Consider the following 23,924-nt stretch of genomic DNA (forward strand, 5'->3'; position numbering starts at 1 on the left):
CCTGGAGTCGGTTTGGGTATAAACATAAACTTTCATGCAAAATATGAATCTTTGTTCATGGATATTATTCATGTAATATGGATACAAAATAGGTCTGCCCAACCCAGGGACAAAAAATTCTACACTTCAAAAGTAGCTCAATTCCGCATGAAAAACGCGGACCTGGCAACCCTGCCTTCGGTCTGCTTTACATAGATGGTTAATTTGTCTGTGCGCGAGCCGAGCACGGCGTTTACACGTACAAGTAAGGTATGCTAGCTTCATCAACGTAACCTCGTAGCTGGCAGGTGAAGAAGAGTTTATGTATGCAGCTTTAATGAAACCGAAGCACTAATAAAATATTATTACCTTTTCCCAGTCGTTTTATCTTACTTTAGACTAGTAAAATGACGAAGTTAAACTGCGTTAATCTTGACACATTTATGAAGAAGTTTTCTCAACTGGAACAGGTAAGAGGCCGCTAGATTAGTTAGCTGTTAAGAGCTAGCTCTAAGCTAACTCTAGGTCACTGATGGATAATTCTGGACGTCTGTATAATTGGATTTATTTGTCTGTCATTCTGTTGTTGCCACTTTATTAGCTGGACTAAAGAGTCAAAATATGAGACAAAGTATGAATGAATATGAATAATTATAGGAGGGCTTTGGGAGTGGCATTCATAGTTTGACTGTTTCAAAGAAGATGCGGCCCACTGAAAGGTTTCATGCCCCCCCCAAGGCCATCATGGAAATATAGTGAAATCTAGTAAAGCATTTTGCTTACCATTCGGGGTAGGGGTCAGTGCTATTTTAATTGTTAATGATAATGAACTGTATCTTTATATTAAACTGTAACTTTATTTGCTAAATGCTATACATCCATGTTGTTTATGTTGTTCTACTTTTGCTGCTACTATTGTTGCACCCCCCCCCCCCCAAAAGGGAAGTGTTAAAGCCAAGTAATAAAATACTGAAAGAAACAAAATGCAATACAAATACAGAAATCATTAACTGTAACTGGAATAAAATTTAAACATAACTCTCATTAGACACTGGAATAAAATCTTAACCACCCTGTACTACATTAGCCATGCTCAGCTCAGTGTTTGGTAAACTACTTGTAAGTGTACTGTAACTAGTTTGCCAAACTACTACCTACTTCACAATGAAAAGGAATTAAACCACTTTTTAACTGCTCTAACAAATTTAGCTTGTCAAACTAAACTAGACTTACTTTCAAAAACTGGTTCAACTACATTCAAGCTACATAGTCTGAGTCTGGTGTCTCATATTGTTAGCTTGAACTGACCTGACACTGAGTGAAGTGGAGATGTGTGTGATTTAGGGACTCTTGCATGCCAGCCTTACCTTACGCAGCCTGAGGATGTGTTTTAAGGAGAGGACAGGGAGAAATTGTTGAGGTGGAATCAGGAAAATGGTAAATTGCTAGGGAAATTCCTAGTATTCATTCACACGTCGCAGGTGATTGTAAAAAAAAAATAGAAGATGATTGTCATTAAGTGACAACTGTGTCCAATGAGCTGTGGCGTTGTGCCATACTATATGGCAAAAAAGTCATGATAATACTATGAATATGTAGTTTGTAAATAAGAACTAAACTGCATTAATCAAAGTTTAAGTACTGAAAAAACTATTGAGATTGAATCTAGTTAAAAACCAGCTACTGCAAATTGCTGTTAAGCTAGTAATTTAACTACATGTAGTTAACTACACTAGTAGTACTGTTGTAGCTTTACCCATGTGCCCTTGAGGGGGCATTGTGTTATTAAATAGTCAGTTGCTTTTACTTTTATCAAACAGAAAATCACAGAGGTTAATGGCAAAAACAACATGTTGGAGGTCATGCTGGAGGATGCCAACAGATGCATGAAATTCTATCTGACCAAGGAGAAGAGTCTGATTGAGGGTGAGTTTTTGTCCTTTCATTTGAAAGCTGGAACATTTATTTTACTTTTTTACTGCAGTGTTTGTCTTCAAAAATGTAAGAGACCCATGGTACTTGATTTAGTGTTTCTATATCTCCCTCTGCTGGTAATTTCTTTAAATGACAGTCTTCCTGACCTGGTGTCGTTAGTTTATGAAATATCTTGAATTTGTTCAAATGAACAGATGGACTGATATATAGGGAATCTAGTTTGTGATACAAGACTACAGTAGCCTAATAGACAAGATTAATAACAACAATGAGATGGTCATGCACAGTGTCAGACTGTTGATTATTATTTGAACGCACGATATTTGAAAAGTTGATAATTCTTTTGATCTGCGTGTTGCAGAGAGAGACAGTCTTCTTGTCACCATGAACAAACTACAGCAGACTGTTCAGGAGCAGTGCACCGTCAGAGGTAAATGAAATAAATCCACTGTGTTAGCATGTTACCTATAGATTGGAAAATTCCCTAAGGCCTTGGAGCCATTGAGAGACCTACACTAACTTTCAACAGACATAGTGTCTCTCCTCCAGACAGTAGATGCAGCTGTCTTCACCTTTTAGATAAACAAGGGAACAACCTGATAGTGTTGCTATGGTGGCTAAGGTCAGAGAGGCGTTGTCTCTCTGAACAGAGAAGATATAACTGTAATGTGGTTTGGATAACACTGGCTGTGAGCTGTGGAGCCAGGGAGTGTGGATCTGTGGTCTCAGACCTTGTGTATTCATAATTCCTGTGTTTGTATTTACAGACCTATAGGCTAATTCAGTGTGTTGGGTCTGACCTTATTTGGGCATAGGTTCATCATGACCTTATCTGTGAATGTTTAAAGACTGTCTCAGAGGACTGAAACTCCAGAACTGAAGGGAAGATCAATACCAACTGTGTACTGGTTATTCATTTATTCTCCTTGATCAAGCATTATTGAACCAGTTTCAGTATAAGACTTATTGGACTCCTGTGTACGTCCTTCTTCTGATGTATGGACAAAGGATTTTTTAAACTGGTGTAACAAAATTTCTGTATATTTAAAATACTCAAGGATAAAGGATGAAGAAATGCACACAGGGCCCAGCCCTAAACACTCATGTATCACAGGTTTACCACAGGAATTACAGAAGAGGAGTTCAAGTTCACTTTTATTAGTCATAAGTAGGTTAACACAGGGTCAATGACGCAATGAAATGTGTGCAACGAGAAAAACAGGTCAGCACAGCAGTAAGAGTGCGATGACAATTGTGTGTAAAAATAAAAGGAAAGTGACAAGTGTTTTCAGAAGTATAGCAGCAATCATGAATATTGTCTGCAACAAATAAATGGTCTCTCAATTCTATATTTAATAGTGTTGCTTTAAAGTGAAAATGTTTTGTTTTCTGTATGATATTGATTTAGTATATTACTTGGGACCCAAAACTGTAAATAACAGCACCAATACAATTTACTTAGAGCAGTTTTATAGAAGAAATAGTTTTAAGGGTGTAACAAGTCACTCATTTTATGTAAGATACGAGTGCATTTGTTCACCCAGCCTGTACTGGTAAAAAGTTCAATGTGAATCTGAAAAAAATCAGTGCATGTGTGTAACATCAATTTAGGACACGCAAATGTTTGATGTTTTGCATCAAGGGTATGAAACAGTAGCAGATCATCTTATTGCAAAAATGCATTTTTTACAGTTTTAAAGTTTGTTCATAAGATGTGAATGCCACTGTAATGTTAATGTCCTCTTCTCTCTGTCTCTCCTGTTACTGGATTTTGCAAAATTATCATGATTTCTTTTTGTGACTAATAGTACCCTACAAATATAGCACTGATAGAATCAAAATGTAAAGTTTCACACATTGTATTGTTTTGCATACTGACAGTGCTGAATCATAGTGAGACACACCCCTAAACTGTTTGTAAATATTTTTGGGCTGTGTGTTCATGATCATCATTTAGTCTGTAAAATGTCAAAAAATGGTGAAAAATGCTCATCACATTTTCTTAGCGCCCAAAGTGATGTCTTCAGATTGCCTCTTTGTCCAGGCAACAGTCCAAAACCCAAAGACTCATCATTTACTGTCATAAATGACAATGTCAGCAAATTCTTACATTTAACAAGCTGCAAAAAACAAATGTTTGATAATTTTGCTTAAAAAATGATTGAAAGTATTAATTGATTATCAAAATAATCATGGCAGCTCTACAGGTTTTTGTCATGTGAGTATTGTGTAACTGTTCATGTTGTAGTGGAGAATGAGAGACTGAAGAATGACATGGCTGACCTGAAACAACAGAATGAGAGATCAGCAGAGGTAAGAGCTGCACCAGGAATCCACACTGGTAATGTTCTCTGTATGTCATGATATCAATCTTATTGGTACCCAGAGACATTTACTTGTCTATTATAGAAGGTACACATGGGGGGCAGTTACAGTTTCCATTTAATTTAGTCATTATTTGCTCATTATTATCGTGTAAACATGTAAACAATGCCCTATTACTGCCCTGATATCTATCTCCATATTGATAATAGTGTTGATTCGCTCAGTTGGGTTGCCATCATTTATGCATGCAGCAATATTAAGCTCTAAAATAAATGTTTTAATTTACAGGTGACAAAGTCTGTTTATTTAATTGTATTCTATTTAGATTTTTAACACAAAATAATGTCAGAATGTCGACAGTGAGGTCAGACCTTAATTAATGCCAGGCATAAGTAAAATAATTTAGGAGGTTGAAATGTTGAGAATTTAAAAGTACAATTTTTAAATTTTGACTTTATTCTCAAAATGCAAAAAAAAGTTTTAAAATCTTCCTTCTCATTTTTTTTACCTTGTGTGTGAGTAAATCTATACTGCTATACAAGCTGTACACTGACTACTGTAAGTTATATCCAAGTTTCATTTCTATAGTATTGGCCCTTGAGAAGATATAATAAAATGGTTGCTGAAACATGAGGGGTGTTCTCACTTTTGTGACGTACTGTGTCTTAAAGTCTTTTTGTTATTTATTTATATATTTATTACAGTTGCAAATTGTAAGGACTTTCCTTCATCGATCATTGATAAAATTAACAATCAATTAATTATTTAAAACAGACAAAAATTAGCTTTTTCCAAACGATACCAAATGAGGTGAGAATGGAGAGACTTGACTGTGTTTTATTTATGCAATTTGTAATTACAAGCTTCATCTTAGCTTCAGTACATGAATTTGAAAGTTGGTGCTGTAATGCGGTGCTGAAATATAGTCCACATTTGTAATTGTTCAATTCTGATGATAGATTGCATTTTAATGGGTAATTTGCGAGGTTAATATAAATTCATCTAAATAAACAGCAACATTGTGTACAGAGTAACATTTGTTTTGTCTGACTCTAGAAAAAACTGTAACTCAAAGCTTTAATTCGACATCATAATGACTAGTTGATTCTCTGCAGTCTTACCAATATTTTAAAGCTTGTTGATTCCGTTCCAAACCTCAAAACTAAGTAAAAATTCCACAGGTTTGCCCAGTAGTAATTGTACTTGTAGCATGAGTCAGTGATGCGGTGTGTGTGGCCTGTGTGTTAGGATGGAGAGGCTGAAATTCAGCAGCTGGTCAGTGAAATGAGAGCTGAAGGAGAGAAACACAAGAGGGAGCTAGAGACTGTGAGGCAGCAGTGCAGGAGAGAGGTGGAAGAGGCCCACAGACAGAGCTTCAATCAGTGTAAGGTTTCCTGTGATACAAGACATAGACAGTGAATCAGATATATGCTGAAATGTGTAACACTTGAGGATCAATGTAGGAAACTGTGTGAAGCATTTCCTACATAATTTTTCAGTAAAGCAAAACAACGTGAAAGTTTCGTAACAGTAATAATTAGAAGAAAACAAATATGTTAAAGATGCATATTTGTCTGGTGCCTGGTGTTGGTTTATTTCCTAACAGTGGAAGCTAAAGATGCTGAGGTGAAGAAGCTGCTGGAAAAAAAGGACGTGGATCTGGATGAAATGAAGAAGAGGCTGAAGGAGCAGGAGAGGGAGAGGCAGAGCGAGCTCCTCAAGTTACAGATGGAGGTGAATTTAAAGGCTGCACTTAACCTTTCTGTTCACCATGTACACAGAAAACCTTACAAGACTTAATAAGGCCATCATTTAATAATCAAATTTACATAGCAATATACTCATTGATTTATTGATAATGCTGGGGTTGTAGTTAAAGCTGGATAACTGCTCTAGTCTTGGCTGGACTGTTCCTGCTTCTCTATAAGCTTGCCGGTGTTTTTTCTTTGTGTGTTTTGGCAGTTTGGTGCAAAGTTAGCCAGGGTTCAGAGTACAGCTCAGTGGAGCCAACAGCAGCAGCGTCAACAACACGACTCCAACCTTCTTCCACAGAGTGTCTTCAAGAGGGTGAGCAGCCCACACAGTAACAGTACAGCATGTAGTACAGTACAGCCTCTCTTTTCATTACAGAGATGAGCTAACAAGTTACATTACAAAGTTAATCTGTAGTTCAAGGTCTTGGTGTACACAAGCATGTTCCATACGTTTGATCCTCCAAGGTGGTTTGGGTTTGCCAGCTCGTGTCCTTGGCATGCAATTCTCAGCCATGAGCAAAGCAAACTGTAATCGATTTGACCTGGATGTCTCATCTTGTTAGTCCCCACCATCTAAGTAGCATCAGCTTCACGGCTGCCCCCTGACAGAGGAGTCGAATCGTCAGTTGACTAAGACCTGTTTTTTTTTTGTTTTTTTTCTGACAGTCATTGTCCATCACAATATCAGCATCAAACAAACAGACCCTTACAAAAATGCTCAGGGACATTTCAATGAGTAATTGTAGACAAGGTGAATCATAAATATATTTATTTTTTATTGGGACCTGGGATATTTGCTAAAACATGTTGAAAGGAGTTAAACTTGAGGTGGAGTTTTGGCTTTTGTTTTTTAGCTGCGTCTTTGTACAAAGAACAGTGCAACAGCCTGTCAGGCTGTAAACTTAAGAAACCGAGTCTCTAAATCACCACCAATATAAAACTAACTATGATGGATTCAGCGAAGGGTGATAGAAATGGAGTGACGGCGCTGTCAGCAGCCCAGTAACAAACCATGACACAGTATATTCTGTTATTACTTCCCCTTTCTCTTTTCATAAAAGCAGGGGACAGAGTAAATGACTTCACTGAAGGCTGACATGTCCTTGTCTCAAGTTTCCCTCACTCATGTCTGTTTGCATCCACTTGTGTCTTTGCACATGGCACTATGTATATTATATTGGACAGTTTTAGTGATTGTTGTCCTGCGTCATCAGAACCAAGGTGGGGAAATCAAATTCTGGTAACAGAACTTGATGCAACGCTTAATTGCTTCTGACATGTATATCTATTATTATTATATTTATTATTATTAGGCAGCAAATCTTCCTCATGTTAGAAATAATGACTCGTGTAGAGACCGGATGAAATGGAGGAGTCTTGTACAGTAATGATTTGGGGCTTATTACTGTCACACACTTTTAACTGACTTAATGAACTGACAAAATACACTGAGTTGGATAAAGCACAGCAGTTTCAACATCTTGTGACCCATTAATAAGGGGAAATGTCCACACTGATGTACAAAGTCATACGCTTTACAATGGTTATTAAATGATTTGCATAAATATGCGCAGCCCATACATAGCTTTTAATATGAGATCACTTCCTGAACAGTTTTCACAATCAGCTGATGGTTTTATTAACAGTTCAGTTTTTGGAATCAGGCTGAATCACATATCTATCTTAAAATCCTCTGGTTGGTTTGTTTGCTTTTGCTTAACCGCAAAGACTCCCACCTTTTCAAGCGGTCTTGGTTGAGTTGTTTGGTCCACACCAGGCTTTTACACTCAGCCCAAGTGATCTCTGCTAACCTGGCAAACACACAATGGTCTGTTTTAACTGAACCAAACAGAAAAGGTGCAAAAGCACCCTAAATTTCACTTTGTCTTCACTCTGATTACAGATGAGGTCTGTTGAAGGTTGTAAGCCAAAGATTGTTAGCAGCTGTTTGTCTCACATTGTCAAGTTATTAGAATCTGTCAATTGATTATTGATGTCAAACATTCTTTGGTTCCACCTTTTCAAATGTGGGAAAGTGCTGTTTTTCTTTTTACTTCAAGTTGAAGATGTTACCTTGTGGTTTGGGAAAATGTAATTTGCATTTTATAACATTTTACGCACTAAATTAATCAAGAAAAATAATAGTCTCAGAAATCATAAAGTAATAGGCATGTAACAATACCAAAAATTCACACTGCGATCATATCCCAATTAAAAAGTTCAAGATGCAATATTTATCACAATATTAAAAATGACAACTTGAAAAATCGTCAGGAAGAAATCTGATATGTACAGCATTTTTTATTTGTATAAAATTAGTTGTTCCTTTTATCTTTAAGTGCTTCTGCTTTTCTTCTTTAATAAAATTAAATAAAAGTAGCCAGCCATGACCTAAGCATGTTTAAAACATTTGCATGAATTATCTTTTGCAATGAATGTAAATAAAAATCATAAAATAAAATAATTAACCATGTAATATCACAGTATATAGGATAATAAGGAGAAAATAATAATTAGTTCCAGCCCTAGAAAGAAATTGATAAGCAGTCTCTAAATCGAAAACAGACCACAGATTCTTTTGAATTGTGATTCTGGTGCAGCCGTTCACAAGAATCACTGAATAACAGATTTAAAATCAGTGAGTGGTGTTTTGTAGAACAAAACTGTCAACTGTCCTGTTCTGAGAATCGTGTTGCATGTCTTGTTTATATTTCCACTTTGTAGTGAGTGTGTGTGGATTAACTGTGCGTGTGTGTCCTCAGAAGCTGCAGTTCTTCCAGGAGGAGAAGAACAAGGAGATTGTGGCTCTGCGTCAGAGAATCAAAGAGCTGGAAGAGAACCAGCGTGCCTGCGGCGTCAATGACACCCGTCTGAAGAGGAAAAAGGTCTAATTTGTTTGGAGGCTAACAAGCTGTTGACCCATCAGGTCTGCTGAGGGCAGAAGTGACTGAAATGTGTTGTCTTTCAGTTTAGTTTCAAAGCAGAATTCCAGCTTCTGAGTTAGTTTATTATTTTAAACAATGTTGCTTTTTGTGCACTGTCATACTGGATTAGACCTGCTGTTTCACCACCCCTGCTTGCAGGTGACTAGTGTGCAGAGAGCACATTTAAACACAGGCCATGTTCCTGTCTAAGACTTTAATCCAATCAGACGCCTGCATGGTAGTGACAGAGGGAGGCGTAGACACACTTGGCAGTGAATCAGATACCATTCATTCATTCATTCATTCATTCATTCATTCATTCATTCATTCAAATAACAAATAAATATTTCAAGTTATCTCTCCTATTTTTTCAGATTCCTTGAAGTCAAGCTTGTGTTCTTGACATCAACAGTTGTGATGTTGTGGACAGGAAAAGCTGTTGAAATGCGCCCTCTGGAATGTCTGTTTAAAGATTTCCCATTTGTTGTGCAGGAAAACATGAGTGTGCTAAGATCGTCTTTGCTCAGTTGCCTGAAACTTTTATGTCTACCTGTATAAATTATTAAGTGGAGTGTTCACTGGGAATATTCAGAGTAATGCAGTCATTCTGGCCCTGATATCCTCCTGAGGAGTTCTGCCTTACTCCTCAGGAGGATATCAGCCTCACTGTTTTCAGCTCAATACCAACTGATAGTGCATTTTGGATTTCCACCACTATATCTTTGATAAACTAAAAGCCGTGGTAGTGATCAGGTTGTTACACCTGAACTACACCTGCATTGCATTAGACAAAGCAGACTTGAACGTGCTCTTATTATTGTCTTTATGTCTTTAGACTGTAGCGTCCCCCTGCCGTCCCTCCCTTCACTGCTTCTCACAGGGGCAACACACCTGAATGAAGACGCTCTGCCTGGTGTGGTGTTTACCTCATGCTTTTTAATCTCTTTATCTGTGCTGCTCAGCCAGCGTCTAAAGGGGACACAGCTAATCTCTATGGGAACATTGGGTAATGCCATTGCATAACATTTCATCTTCACAAAAGCTCAACCTTAACTGCATAACACGCTGTTTCTCTCACACAAGTGTCCTCTGCTACACCTGCAAACAAGAGTATCCTTGTTAAACATATATGCATGCTGTAGGTACAAACACATGGACATATTTCGTCCATTGCATTCTTTTGACCTTATTTCTGCAGCCCTGTTAGACATTTGAAGGGATTGTGGACAGACCTAAATTAAAACAGGATTACACTTCATGACACCACCTCAATCCTTTGTCCCTCAGTTAGAAGGAGAGCATGAAGAGGGGAGAGGTGATCTGTGAGGGGTGTGGCCAGGGAAGCCCGTACTGTCCATCCGCTGGACTGATGGCTCAAACACATGCGCCCCCTCCCCTCCTGTGTTCTTGTCCATCAGTGTACAGTAGTCTGTACAGAGAGGACAGAGAAGGAGACCATGACGGCACTGTAGAGGACTTCCTGCACTGATTTTGGCACAAACCATGTCAGACTTCAGCATGTAAGTGGAAAAAAATATTTTTTTTCAACATTTTTTGTATTGCTGCTTTCAATGGATTCTGTTTGATGCCGAGCAGCAATTTGAAAACTTGGCAAGAAAACAAGAGTTGTTTTCTGTATTTTTTTCTCTATCTTGATCTCTTATTGCAGCTGTTCAAGAGTTTCTAGTCTTGAGTAAAATTACAGTTATATTTGTACAAAATGTTGCATCAGACATCTAAAAAATTGCATTAATATGGCTAGTTCTGCAACTAACAGTTATTCATATTGTTGATTGAACTGTTGATCTTTTCTTGATTAATCAATTAAGTTGTTTGGTCTGTGGGATGTCAGAAAATGGTAAGAAATGTCTATAACTTGTCCCTGAACTCAAGATGATGGCCTCAAATGTCTTGTTTTGTCCATAACCCACAGATATTAGGTTTACTGTCATAGACAAGTCAGAAATCAGAAAATATTCACGCTCAAGATACTGAATTTTTTTCTTAAAAACTTAAATTACAGTTGGCGATTAATTTAGTAGTTTACAACTAATTAATTAATCGTTGCAGCTCTACTGGTGTGTAGATGGTGTACAATGATTAGTGTTAAAGAGCCTATACAATATTTATTTGTGATGTTAAGGGGAAATTTGGGTTCAAGTAGTGAAGAGACAAGGGAAACATGATTTCACCAGTATGTTGTGATGCTTGCTTCCTCAGTTAGACTTTATACATTCTGTTACTGAGTTAAAGCCATTCTGCAGCTGTTTTTGACAATGACCAGTGCATCTGTTCTCTGAAGTTAACCCTTTCTGGATACTTTAAAACCCCTTTGTACCTCATTATTTATAGGTAAATGTACTGATATTTGGTATCTTTTTTTTTTTTTTTACAAAATAATGAGGCACTTCTGCGTGAGTTTTAACATCCTATTAGCAGTTTCAGGGGAAAAGGTAACAACTGTATATTAAAACTCTGAGCTGGCAAATGTTTAATGACATTCTGTTTTCAAAGATGAGCAAATCTTCAGCCTGCTGCAGACATGCCTGGAGGCCAGTATCAGGTGGCAAGCCCCAAGCTCCACCACAGCATCTACAGCCTGACTGACAGCTCAGACGTCGGTCCAGAGGATGAGGAGGCAGACGGCTCGCTGCGCCTCACCCCACTGCAGAAGCTCACCACTGACATGTGCAAGGATGAGACCACCATCAAGGAGCTGATCATCGGCCGCAGGGTGGGCTTCTACAAGGTCCGCGGGGAGATCGGCTCTGGGACCTTCTCCAGGGTCAAACTGGCTTTCCACGCTCTGACTAAAGGTACGTGTTCATGCTGCGTGACTGTGCAAGAAGAGTTAATTAAAGACTCAGTTAATTTACCTGTGATCAGTGTGCCTTCACTGTACTTCATTTGGACAATAAGAGAGACTCAGAGCACCTTGTGAATAGCTTACAGGAAAAGAGGAGCAGCAGAGTGTGGTCATATTACATTAAACTGGATGCAGTCTGTTGTTAAACAGCACAAAAGACCTACACACCTTTGTTAGTGAAGTTCTGTGCAAGCCTAAAACTGAGACCCAAACCCAGCCTGTAACTGTGTCCTTGAGACCGGACCCAAACTTACTAAGCCAGACAGATATTGCCAAAGTTCAGAGCCAAACACTACCCAAGACTGAAAGCTATAAACCTCGCTTTGACATTCATCATTATGCGACACCTGGCTTAATAAATGACAAAAACTTTAAACTAGGAGAGGTCAGTCAGTGGAGTGCAGATCTCCTCAAGGCAACAGATGGTGGAGCACCCACTGTGATGCCACCACAACTGCCAGATGCAACCAGCAGAGACTCAAGTTTGGCAGGTGTTTCCTGGTTGTCAGGTTCATATTTTTCCTTAAGAATTGTCCTACTTTTGTTTCTGTGGGATGAATTTTTTTAGTCTGCTGGTTGGGTGAAATTATTTTGCATTCAAATTGCATTAATAATATCTTTAAAGAGACATTCATATTTGAAATGAAGTAATTTAATATAGAAATCATAACTAACTGACTCTGGATCAGCATGTACAGACATGGACCTGGCACATGTCACATGCACACCCACATAAACAAACACAAATACAACATGCTTATACTGTCCAACTGCTGACACCAGTCCTATTGGCCATTGGGCTGGTTTTGATCTGTAATCAAAAAAAAGTTTTTTCACAAAGACCCGGCAATCTGGCCTGCATGTCCCAGTGGAAGTTGTGGCTTATCAGGGGGTAAATGTTTTGACAAAGAGATCGTCCCAAGTTTAATTCTCACAAGTAACCACTAAATTTCATGAAACCTGGTTCAGAATGGAGCATATTGCAGTCAACTTTATAGTGAGGTCTGCATCTCTCAATACACATTGTATTAGTTTACTTGGGTAAACAAATGCATGGCGAACTGGCAGACGCATAGCGACTACCTTACAGTCATGATAGCGGTGAAGCTAACAAAATGGTTATTTATTCATCTTGTATTGTGCCTAACTATAGTGGAGCATACCATATCAGGTATGGAATTGATCTTCAGATGCTCCAATTTAAGATGAAACAGAACTTTTGATGTCAGGATGTCAGTTTTTTAACCACGACAGAGGCCATATTGTAGCCTGCAACAGACTTAACAGTTGAGCATTGTTTGTAGCCTAGCAGTTGTTAATAACTTGCAGCCCCTACTGGCCAGTTAAGAGGAGTGACAAGTCAGCAGTCAGCATGAAACAGCAGTTAATAAAATATATTTTTCAAAAATTGTGACTCACCACAACCACAAGAGGTGCTTGAGCATACAGTCATAAATGGGCACAAAAATATTCAGCTGATGGGTCCAGTAGTATGAGAGATTAGCTGCGGACAGAACAAAGACGCACACAAGCAATCGCTAACACCTGGCAGAGATAATAAGCCAAACGCCAAGCTTCACACAGCTTCTTTGCTTGTTAAATGACTTAAGTGATAAACCAATTATCACAATTGTTGATGATAGTTCACAATAATATGAAGTAGAAACTTTGTAAATTTATGAATGACATGATTAATCATGTACAAAACCTGTCATCATTAATTTTCTGTCCATTTACTAATAATTTCAGCACAAGTTGTTTATGTGTTGTATCTGTTCAGCTGTATCACTGTCAGCTTGTGATGTTGTAACCAAGGCCTGAGTAGCATCGAGTCATTTTACTTCAAACCTCTTGTTCACAGCCAGGCTGTTGTGTAATGTCTCCATGTCCTTCATCTGTTCTCTTCGTAGACAAAGTGGCCCTGAAGATCCTGGATAAGACCAGGTTGGACACTCAGGCCCAGCGGCTGCTCGCCCGGGAGATCAACAGTATGGAGCTTCTCCGTCACCCCAACGTGGTCCACCTGTACGAGGTGGTGGAGACGCCGAGCCGCCTCTACCTGGTGCTGGAGTACGCAGGAGGAGGAGACCTCCACAACAAGATCTGCAACGAGGGGAAACTTTCTGACAACACCAGCAAGATCACCTTCGCCCAGATCCTCTCTGCCATCAAATATATGGTTAGTGACATGGAAACATTTCTGAGCTCGACTTTGTTTTCCCCATTGTGCAGTTGTATGAAGTGATGATGAGGAAGGAAAACTTTTGGACATAGTAGTTTCTTTGTATTATTTTAATGATTTTGAAAGTAATTAGGAAATTTACGAAGCCGATTCAGTGTTGCTGAGATTACAGGGACATGGCTTTAGACAGAAACAACTCAATACAGCGAGTAACACAGTTTGTCAGGACTTAAGATAGTACTTTGTTTGACCCACTTAAAGGGGTAACTTTGGTATTTTTCAACCCAGATCCTATTTCCCATGTTTTTGTGTCAACAGTCAACAGTTTTTGAAATTGTTCCAGTATTGAGGGAAAGCACTGCAGCCGGCAGAAGTAAAACTGAGCAGCAGTGTAGTCCTTCCAAGCAACTGTGTACTGTCAATCTGTGTCCACTAAAAGTGCTTGTATTTGCCACTGACAGGCTCAAGTTATTGTTCTAGGTGTCTGATAACATTATGGAAAGGATTCTTAAAGAGCTGTGTTCAAAGCAGCCAGACTCGGTAACAGAAACAGTGAGTTTACTTCTGCTCTACTGCTGCCTTGATTGTTTTTTTTTTTATCTTTTAAAACACCAAAGTCACATGATAACAGAAACAAACTAACCGATCAAGGCGGCAGTAGACCAGAGAGGCAGAAGCCAGTGACTTAAAAGAGCAGACATTTTGATACAGACCCTCTAGGGGAGCCAGGGGCAGACTAATTAAGAGTTTAGATCTGTGAAGAACTTTGTGATCATGTGAACAATTTAATCATACACCCACTGGTTGTAGATTGTTGTGGTGATGACACAGCAAAAAAGTCTCACTCATGAGCATGTAAATGAGACCAAGTCGGGTTCTAAAACAGTTCAAAAGAATGCCCTGCACCCCCAGTTTAATATTTTGTACCATCAGCGAACATGGTGACGTGATTATTAAATGCTCTTTCAGTTAGTCACATCACAAAAATCTCCACCCAAAGACTGATGGAGTATGATTTTCCATCAGATAGGTGCTACAATGACAGAAAAAAAAGGAAGGGAACTGATTTGGTGATGATTAAACCGAGCCAACACTATTTTAGCAGTAATCCTAATGTATCTCACTTCACATACTTCAGTAACTAATGTTACACAACAGTGTTGGCACTGTGATGGGTTTCAGGGATAAAAAGAAAGTTAATCCAGAATATGGAGTTATAACAGACCAGTCTGAAGTGTGTACAGGTCTGTATGATCTGCTGTAGCAGATGATGTTGTTTTCAGGTGATTTAATGAAGGTAAACATAGTAAACAGCCATGTGTAACAGTGGCGCAGTAGTTCTGAGAGGCTGCAGATTTATGAAGTATAACCACCTGATTGTGTGGACTGTATGATGATAAGTCTATATTTGGGAAGACTAAAAGTGGGGTAGCACAACCATAACTTCACTCCCCAAATTGAATAATAGGGATGCATTTACTCCACTTACTCCATTGATTAGGCGCTTGTGGCGTTACTCCAACATTTGGTTAGATGAGAGGATCGATAATAGTTTAATCTCTGGGATTCATCAAGAGTGTGTTTAGTCTAGCACAGCACAGACACTGGAAGCAGGGGTGGAAACTTCCCCCTTCCACCCTACAGTCTTAGTATTACACGTATCGTTTGGTGGGGTGGGTTCTATCAGCAGAGATTAGCATTTTACATACCAGGGACAGAAACTACTGGATCCAAATACAGCAAGTAACATAGTTTGTCAGGTTTTAAGCAAGTACTCACTTTAAACCCAGTGACCTAAACCACTCCTTTGGAAATGTAAAAGATGGCTGTTAAATGTCTACCAGGTCCAATATTAACATTATTGTGGTAACGTTTACATTTGTTTTCACTTCCAAGTAGTTTTGATTTGTTTGAAGAAACTGGACTACTTTAAAACTTGTTTGATTTGTGTTTCTAATTAATCACAGTTATAGAGCTCTTAATAGTGGTTGGCTGATATGGGGTTTTTCGGTGTCAGATGCCAACATTTAGAAAATAGGTGGCCAGTGGCTGACACATAATGCCAATATCAAACCAAAGAAAAGTCAGGTATAATTACATTACTCCATGCACATTATAATCAATATACATGATTATCTTACCCAGTAACATAATGTTTTAGATGGATTTTTTTACTAATGAATGAAATAGAAAAATATCTAAGGTTATGCTGCAGATTTCAGAATGTGACTGTTATTTCAGGTATAGTAGGGTACAGTATAGTATCCTCTAATGCAGTAAAATATTTAACACTAGCTGATAATGGTTTTAGATTAGATTTGTGGTCATTTTAGATGGAGAAATGTTTTTCTTTGCTTTTCATTTAAAAAAGACAATGGTGACTGAGGAAAATTAGGCAACTTTTTACAGCTGGATGCATGAGATTTATAGTACAGAGAACCAAACTAACTTTGCCTACCTTCCCAAAACTCACTGGTGCCATTGCCTGCACTCACTGCCACGGCTGATGCCAATTATCGTCTGATTAATTGGTCTATCGCCAGCTGTTAAGTCCCCAAAAGCCCGGGTCAAAAGTAAAAGGTTTTCATAATCAATAGAAATGATGGTCAAGACTAAAATAGAATTTAACAAAACACAGGTTTTCAAAACCAGGGTGTCTGTTTGTTCATGCAGCACAACATCAACATCATCCACCGGGACCTGAAGGCCGAGAACGTTCTGTTCACCACCACCAGCTGTGTAAAGGTGGCCGATTTTGGATTCAGCACACGGGTTCCAAACCGCAACGACGCCCTTGACACCTTCTGTGGCTCGCCACCCTATGCCGCCCCAGAGCTGTTCAGGGACGAGTGCTACGTGGGGCCCCCAGTGGACGTGTGGGCCATGGGGGTCCTGCTTTTCTTCATGGTGACCGGCACCATGCCGTTCCGTGCCGAGACCATGGGGAAGCTGCGCCGCAACATCATCGATGGCGTCTACACCATCCCACCCTGGGTGCCCGGCCCTTGCCAGAGGCTCATCAAGGGCATCTTGAAGGGGGTCCCTGCTGAACGCTACGCCATCGACCAGATGCTGGGCTGTGATTGGCTCTTACCTGTGGAGTTCCCTTGGTCGTTGGTGCCTCCTGAACCGCAAAGCCCTTTCCACAGCCTGCTGGACTCTGAGCGTGGGGACCTGGAGGGGGAGGAGGAGGAGGAGGAGGAAGTGAGGAGCTCCCTGGAGGAGCTTGGCTTCACTGCAGAGCACCTGCGGAACAATTCGCTCAAAGACAGCCGCAACCCCGTCACTGGAGTTTATCGAATCCTGCGGCACCGAGCCCAGAAGAGAAGGGGCTGCGACAGCCTCCCAGTGGTCCGAGGGATGGTCAGGGACCCTAAGAGGGAGGGGCTCCGGGCCTACAGGGGCCTCAGACACACCTCTAAACTGTGTGTGCTTTCATAGGACACTGACAGAGATCCTTCAGCACAGTTTTTATACACACAGACTTCTTTTATACAAACACATAAGTAGCAGCAGTGATTTTTTTTTATTTTACATTGTTTATTTGTAGTTTTTACTGACAAATACTTTTTCACACTTTGTAGCTTTTGATACATTTCTTTTACTTCTTTCAATGCAACTGTTTGGGATAGCCTAAACTATTGCCTAATATGTATATGTGCCTGAGGAAATTAAAGGGATAGTTTGTATCATTTAATGTGGAGTTGTATGAGGTACTGATCAGCAGTCACTGTATTACAGTACAGTTCTTCGGTGCCATCTAGTTCCATTATATTGGAAAGAAAGCGGACATCTTTACAGGAAATTTCTCCAAAACACTTCAGCTTATGCCAAGTCTGTCTATGGATGGATAGCACTACAGGTGAGAGGAAAAATGGGTTTGAACTTTTAAAGTGATATTGGTCTTTTTTTAGGAGTAAAAATATGTTTTTTCTGCTGTCCCTGTCCACAGGTGTATATTGCTTAGCTTCCATGCTGGTGCTACTGCTGCTTCTCCTAACAGGGGGTGTGCCAACCATCATCTGCGGTAGTAATACACTGACTTTGAGTACCCCATACCCCACATCAAATAATCAAAACTATACCTTTAAACAAAAGTAAATGTTGTCAAAGCATCTATGTACATTCAACTAAAGAGTGCTTTTTCTTCTTAAATTATTTGATTTGAAGGATTTATAGGGGTCTGAAGATGTGAAAGTATCTAGTATTTTCCCAGAGCCAAACAGCCCTAAATAATTAGGGGGGGGGCAGCAGCTGAATATAACTAAAATATATTTGAGCATCTGATTTTTGCTTTTCAATCCTTGAGTGCACAGAGGAGAAAGTTTATTGAACAATCTGTAAGTTTGTTTAAGCTCACAGACACTTGAACCAATCCTGTCTAGAAAAGATTCTTATTGTTGATGCAAACCTCAATAAAAGTGTTGAAAGAAACTGATGCGTCACGCAGATTTCTTTGTTGAGGCTGGAGGCGAGCAGGTGGCTGCTGCTGCACCCAAACAGAGCTCATCTCGCGTCTCTGTGGCCTGTTTACCAAAGTTTCACTAACTGCGTGCGAGTAAATAATAAGACCCGACGGCAGCTGGCAGGACACCAGATGATACTCAGGCAGGACCCCCCCCCCCCCCTCCACAACCGGCCCAAACCGGCCAGACCCAACCCGCCCGGCTATCCCCCCTCTGGCACTGCTCCTCCTCCCAAACCCTGTCCTGCCCTGGCCCGACCCCCACCTGCAGGAAGCGGCAGATGGCGCGGCGTGGCTGCGGAGACATCTGCAGGCCCAGACAATAGGCGCTCTGTGCGGACCGCTGGAGCTGACAGGCCCGGAGCTGCGCTATTGTGCGCAGCGCCATACACATGCAGATGAGGTCTGCTGGAGGAGGGACCGCAGCGCGGAGCAGATGACAGACCTTAGCGCCTTCCATGCAAATCTGCTGAGTCCTAAACTTTTGTTAGTTTCATAACCAACCCCTCCCTCCCTGCTGTCACCACCACCTCCTCCAACCCAAACACACACAATACACACAACTTAGAAAGTGAAAACACATCACAGCAGAAATATTTTTCTTTTTGTGTTTTATTGAGCATTTTCCACTTATAATTTCCAACAATTTCTAACGTGAAACCGGTATAATTATATAAATTAGTTTCCATCAGGATCACAACATTTAAAGCTACTACAAGAAGTTTTAAATTGGGTGTGAAACAGTCTCAATGTAGATTGATGTCTCTATATGATCTACATAATGAAACAAGACCATCAGCTTGAAGACTGGCTGTTTCTGTACATTAGTTCTTAATGGCTGCCACCGGGTTGGATTCTTCTTGGAATCAGATGGAGCCTGTGTTTACATTTCTCCAGGCAGAGTTACAGTGAGACATTCATCAGCCAGTTAAAAAGAATCAGGAGGACATTTTTATTTAAATGCTGCCTCCAAAATCAAAACAATACCAACATTTCATATAGTAGCTTTAAGTTCAATATTTTCATTTTTAACATTGTGTTTATAAGATAATCTTACAAATTCTCATAATTTTTAGTATTAAATTAATTTAGCCATTTTCTAAAGTGAAACCTTTAGAGAAAAGACTTTTTTCCAATGTTTTTTTTTTTAAGTTTTAGAATATTTTTTGTCATTGTTAAATTTCTAAAGTGAAACCTTTAGAGAATTAAGACAATTCTGGAAAGTGGGAAACATTTCAGCTGATTGCAACTGTTGTCATGTTGCTCAGCAAAGAGGCCATCTTTAAAAAGTCCCTTTTTAAGAAGTCCTCTTTCTCAGCACCGCTTCTTCTCCTGCTGCGCGTGCTTCAGAGTGCGACATTTGCTCTGTGGAACCACAGGACGCAGAACTCGCTTCTCCTTCCTCTCCAAACCTCATCCGCACAAAGAATGAGGGTCGATGTGTCGCTCTTGTGGCATACCTGACCTCATTCACATAAAGAATGAGAGTCATCTTGGCATGGACGGGACAAGAGGCGACGGTTCATCACGGGGGCCCCTCGGGCCGGCGCCGTGCTGCCTGGATGTGAATCCTCCTCAGGAGTATCCAGGGATGAGCAGAAACAGGGTCATCCTGGTCATCAGGATGAGTATTTCCAGATAAGAAGCTTCACAGCATCTGAGCAAAGAGATGGAGCCGAGGCCCAGATCAACGCTCGGGCAGGCTGATCTCAGGGACCCAGTCGTTCAGACGCCGGCTCTCCTCACAGAACAGGTGCAGCTTCTCCAGAGCAGGGTCCTCCCAAGACCCGTCAGCTGGGTTCTGTTCACGAAAGAAGAGGAAGGAGGGTTTAGTCACATGTCTCTTTAAAAAAAACATGAAATAAAGACCTCTGAAATAGTTTAGTAAGATCTAATCTGAGCTCTACATACCGTGATGAGGACGCAGTGGGCATCTTCAAGCTGATCTGCCTTGTCGCCAACAATCTCAGCCAGACGCTGCATGTCGCTCACTCTGACGATGCTGATGTCGTTGTCGAAGCAGAAGGACTGGATGAGGGTGAAGTGGATCTGCAGAGCGATGTCACACTCAAACTCCTCATCCATGGCCAGGACGCAGAAGGACACGCTGTCCGGGTCACTGTGGAGACAAAAGAAAGGGGGAAAAGCGCATGAGATTTCATTCAAAAATGATCCAAAATGAACTGATATAACTGACCAAAGTGTTTTTAAATCTATAAATCAGCTGAGAGTCTCTTTATACTTACAGATTCATCACTTTTGCGCACTCGTAGACGCCCACGGTGAGGGAGTCGTTGTCTTTAGCAGCCACGAGCACCTCTTCCAGGGCTTGGCCGGTGCACTGAGCACGCTCGGTGGGCTTCTGGATCAGAACTTCCTCAAGAGTCATGATGAAGTTGATGAAGATATTCCGCAAAGGGAGAGCTGAGAGCTTTAGAGAGTTTGCTAAATCCGAAAAGGGAGCAGAGTGCTTTCAGACACGCAGCCTCCCTCTTTTATACTCTCCAGCTCGTGCGGCGCAGTGAAAGCGAAGCGCTCTGATTGGCTGAGAGCTGAATGGTGTATTGGTATGATAATGCTATTGTCACACTCCGGCTCGTGGCAGATTGATGGGGGTCATCGAGCCACGCACGCTCCCCCTCTGAGCAGCAGCAGCCCTGCCTCAAACTAAAAATAGCTCCATTAAAAAAGGAGTTTGATCGCTGTGCAGCACTTTGGTGCAGATTAATGAAAACACAGCAGCTGATTCTGCAGAGATGCACGCTGCTGGACATCGATGCATTTAGAAGAACTCCTGATCATGCACAGAGGCACACAAAAACTATTTTCAGACTAGTTTTGGCCAAATGCAACATTTTAGTAATGATAATGATAATATTAGAAGTGGAAGTTGCAAAAGCGTTTGTATATTTCACAAAATGTTTTGTGGAGGATTGAGAAGGCCTGAAGAAAAGAAGAGGAGAGAAAAAAGAAAAGCAAAGCTGTCATATTGTCACCTTTGTAAAGACAAAAATGATTTACAGACCAGTTTTGATCAAAAGTCACATTTTAAACAGGAAAACTGAGCTCCACTAAAAGAAAACTCTACACAAACTCAACAAACTCTCAATATTTTGGATTTTGGGTGACAGTATGTCAGTGGAGAAAGTGTGAAGCGCCCCCTCCCCCCTCTGCGCTGTCCCCGAGCAGCAGCAGAAGCAGAGAGAAAGGGCAGGTGGATGATGCCATCTGTGGACTAGAGGCTGGCCATAAAACGGCCCCATTGTGCGCGCAGAAGCCCTCTATTATCACGAAGCTCCATACAAATGCAAATGACCAGCGCGTGCCAGAACGCTGTGCGTGCTGCGCAATCTGCACTGCTGGCCCACTGCTGACCACGTGGCCATCAGCTGGCCAGAAAATCCTTGCTCGGTTTTTATTTATTTACTCTGGGGAGTTCAGGAGGCCACACGACCTGAATTCTAAAGGAAAACTTGTGAAGTTTATTGCACTTTGTTTGGTGTGTAGATGCACATATGCACCAAATGTATTTAAACTTATTTCTGACAACTTTCTGTTCATTTCTGATCACTTTTACGCACAACAAAACTTTTACGAACAGCTCTATTTCATCTTCTCCACCGACTGAGCTGTCTTCTTCCCTACAGCTTGGTTACCTTTAGTAAACGTAGTAAACTTGGGACGTTTATTGTACTTTTGTTTGGTGTTCCACCAGATGTCCTCATCTGTGGTTTTATTTCAACTTAGTTATGCTAACTTTTAATTTCTGATTACTTTTACGCACAATAAAACTTAAGTACAGATCTGTTTCACCTGTTCCACTGAGTGAAATTGTGTCGTCCCTGTAGCTTATTTATATTTGGTAAACTTGGTAAATCGGGGAAGATTATTTAACTTCTGTTTTGTGTTTGATGCGTAGATCCACCATAGACTTATTTCTGACATCGTTCTGTTGATTCCTGATCATTTTTGAGCACAACAAAACTTTTACACACAGCTCTATATCATCTTTTCCGCTGACGGAGCTATTTCTGCTCTGCAGCTTGGTTGTATTTAGTAAACTTGTGAAGTTTCTTGCACTTGTGTTTGGCATTTGTTGCGGAGATCCACTAAATGTCTTTATTAGTGGTTTTAAATACATTTGTTTCTGACAGCCTTCTATTTTATGCACAACAAAACTTTTACACACGGCTCTATCATGCCCTCCACTAATAGAATATGTCTCTCCTTTAGCTCGTGCTCATTTCGTTATATTTAGTATTTTGTGTGTAGATCCACTAGTTGTCTGTCAGCTGTTTTACATAAAGTTGTCTCTGACAGCCTTCTATTAATTTCCGATCACTTTTACGCACGACGAAACTTTTACGCACGCCTCTATTTCATCTGCTCCACTAATAGACCAGCTTCTCTTGAACAGCTCGTGCTTATTTGGCTCTGTTATCTGCATAATAATTCAAAACACATCTTGCATCAGGTCAGGCCTGCTGCCACTGCTGCGTAAATAGTGAAGAGGAGGGGGGTTTGTGGAGAGGCGGTGCAGGAGGAGACACAGGTTGGCGGTGATTGATTCAGCGCTATTGTTTTGCGGAAGGCAGAGCGGCAGATGGAGAACTGTCGCTATGAGAGGACCCCCCTCCCCTCCTCTCCTCTCTCCTAAACCTAGGTCAACCCCGACCCCAGGGCGCCCTGTTCTTTTGTCTCCAAGTCTCCACATTCGCCAGTCTGTTGTCTGAGTTTTGATTAAATTTGAATGCCAAAGAGACAAGCTTATGGTCCAAACTTTCAAGTGTTATCTGCAAAAGATGCCAGACATGGAAAGGCAGATAAAAATCACTTTCAGTTTGAGCTGTAAACACATGCAAGAATGCTCAAAGCGTGTTTTGCGGAACAACAAAACTCTTATCTGCACATTACTGAAGCGACACAACCATTTGTTTATTTCTGCATCGCTTTCAGTTTCTGCAAACTCATCAAGCACATCAGCTGGCTGAGAGGCTTATTTGGGCCAAGGTTTGATTTGGGTCCAGCTGATAGAAGCTCGAACACTGAGCTATTTTAGGAAGGATCAGCTTGCATGACCACAGGGCAGGCGCGTGCAAATCGATACGGACCTATTGTTGCTGAAGCACATCTGCCAGACGGAGGCCTCCCCGGCAGCGCGCGACAGGTGTTGGTGGTCAAAGCTCTTTTTCTGGTGACCTGCGGCAAATCAGTAAAGCCCTAAACCTCTTTGTAAGGATAGAAAGTGTCTGAAACTGCAGATAAGATGACATTGATGGTACATATTTGGCGTCTGGTGTGTGCAAATATCACTTGTGGTTTGGGAAAACAGATTTAAAACAAGAAAAAACGCAATATTTATTTATTTTACATTAATCAAATGAACTACAAGCAAAACCTAATAAACTTAATATTGATTCAGCTGAACTTATGTGTTTAGACTTAAATACAATATATTTGCACCGGAATGAAAAACGACCATCATCACGCCCAG

At 40.5% G+C, this 23,924-nt stretch overlaps 3 protein-coding genes across 4 annotated transcripts; 2 read left to right on the forward strand and 1 right to left on the reverse strand.

Moving 5' to 3' along the window:
- Positions 1–234: 234 nt before the first annotated feature.
- ccdc152 (coiled-coil domain containing 152) lies at positions 235–9,185 on the forward strand. Its single transcript, XM_084746201.1, has 8 exons — positions 235–449; positions 1,800–1,905; positions 2,276–2,344; positions 4,163–4,227; positions 5,488–5,623; positions 5,846–5,973; positions 6,202–6,306; positions 8,756–9,185. Exons 1-8 carry the CDS (start codon positions 387–389, stop codon positions 8,882–8,884), a joined length of 801 nt encoding a protein of 266 aa, XP_084602327.1. The 5' UTR covers positions 235–386; the 3' UTR covers positions 8,885–9,185.
- A 548-nt stretch (positions 9,186–9,733) lies between these two features.
- On the forward strand, positions 9,734–17,871 carry nim1kb (NIM1 serine/threonine protein kinase). Of its 2 annotated transcripts, XM_084745857.1 has the most exons (4): positions 9,734–10,437; positions 11,432–11,733; positions 13,694–13,962; positions 16,639–17,871. In XM_084745857.1, exons 2-4 carry the CDS (start codon positions 11,460–11,462, stop codon positions 17,404–17,406), a joined length of 1,311 nt encoding a protein of 436 aa, XP_084601983.1. In that variant the 5' UTR covers positions 9,734–10,437; positions 11,432–11,459; the 3' UTR covers positions 17,407–17,871. The 2 variants fall into 2 exon arrangements, with proteins under 2 accessions (XP_084601983.1, XP_084601984.1); XM_084745858.1 differs by lacking the exon at positions 9,734–10,437 and having other exon boundaries at positions 10,946–11,733.
- A 1,156-nt stretch (positions 17,872–19,027) lies between these two features.
- LOC146308120 (growth arrest and DNA damage-inducible protein GADD45 gamma-like) lies at positions 19,028–20,910 on the reverse strand. The gene is made up of 3 exons (XM_084746248.1): positions 20,677–20,910; positions 20,342–20,549; positions 19,028–20,231 (listed from the first exon to the last, which is right to left on the reverse strand). Exons 1-3 carry the CDS (start codon positions 20,817–20,819, stop codon positions 20,118–20,120), a joined length of 465 nt encoding a protein of 154 aa, XP_084602374.1. The 5' UTR covers positions 20,820–20,910; the 3' UTR covers positions 19,028–20,117.
- Between the last annotated feature and the right edge of the window lie 3,014 nt (positions 20,911–23,924).

The sequence above is a fragment of the Lutjanus erythropterus genome, chromosome 20 (genome assembly GCF_056507025.1).
Source record: "Lutjanus erythropterus isolate fLutEry1 chromosome 20, fLutEry1.hap2, whole genome shotgun sequence".
NCBI lineage: Eukaryota > Metazoa > Chordata > Actinopteri > Lutjaniformes > Lutjanidae > Lutjanus > Lutjanus erythropterus.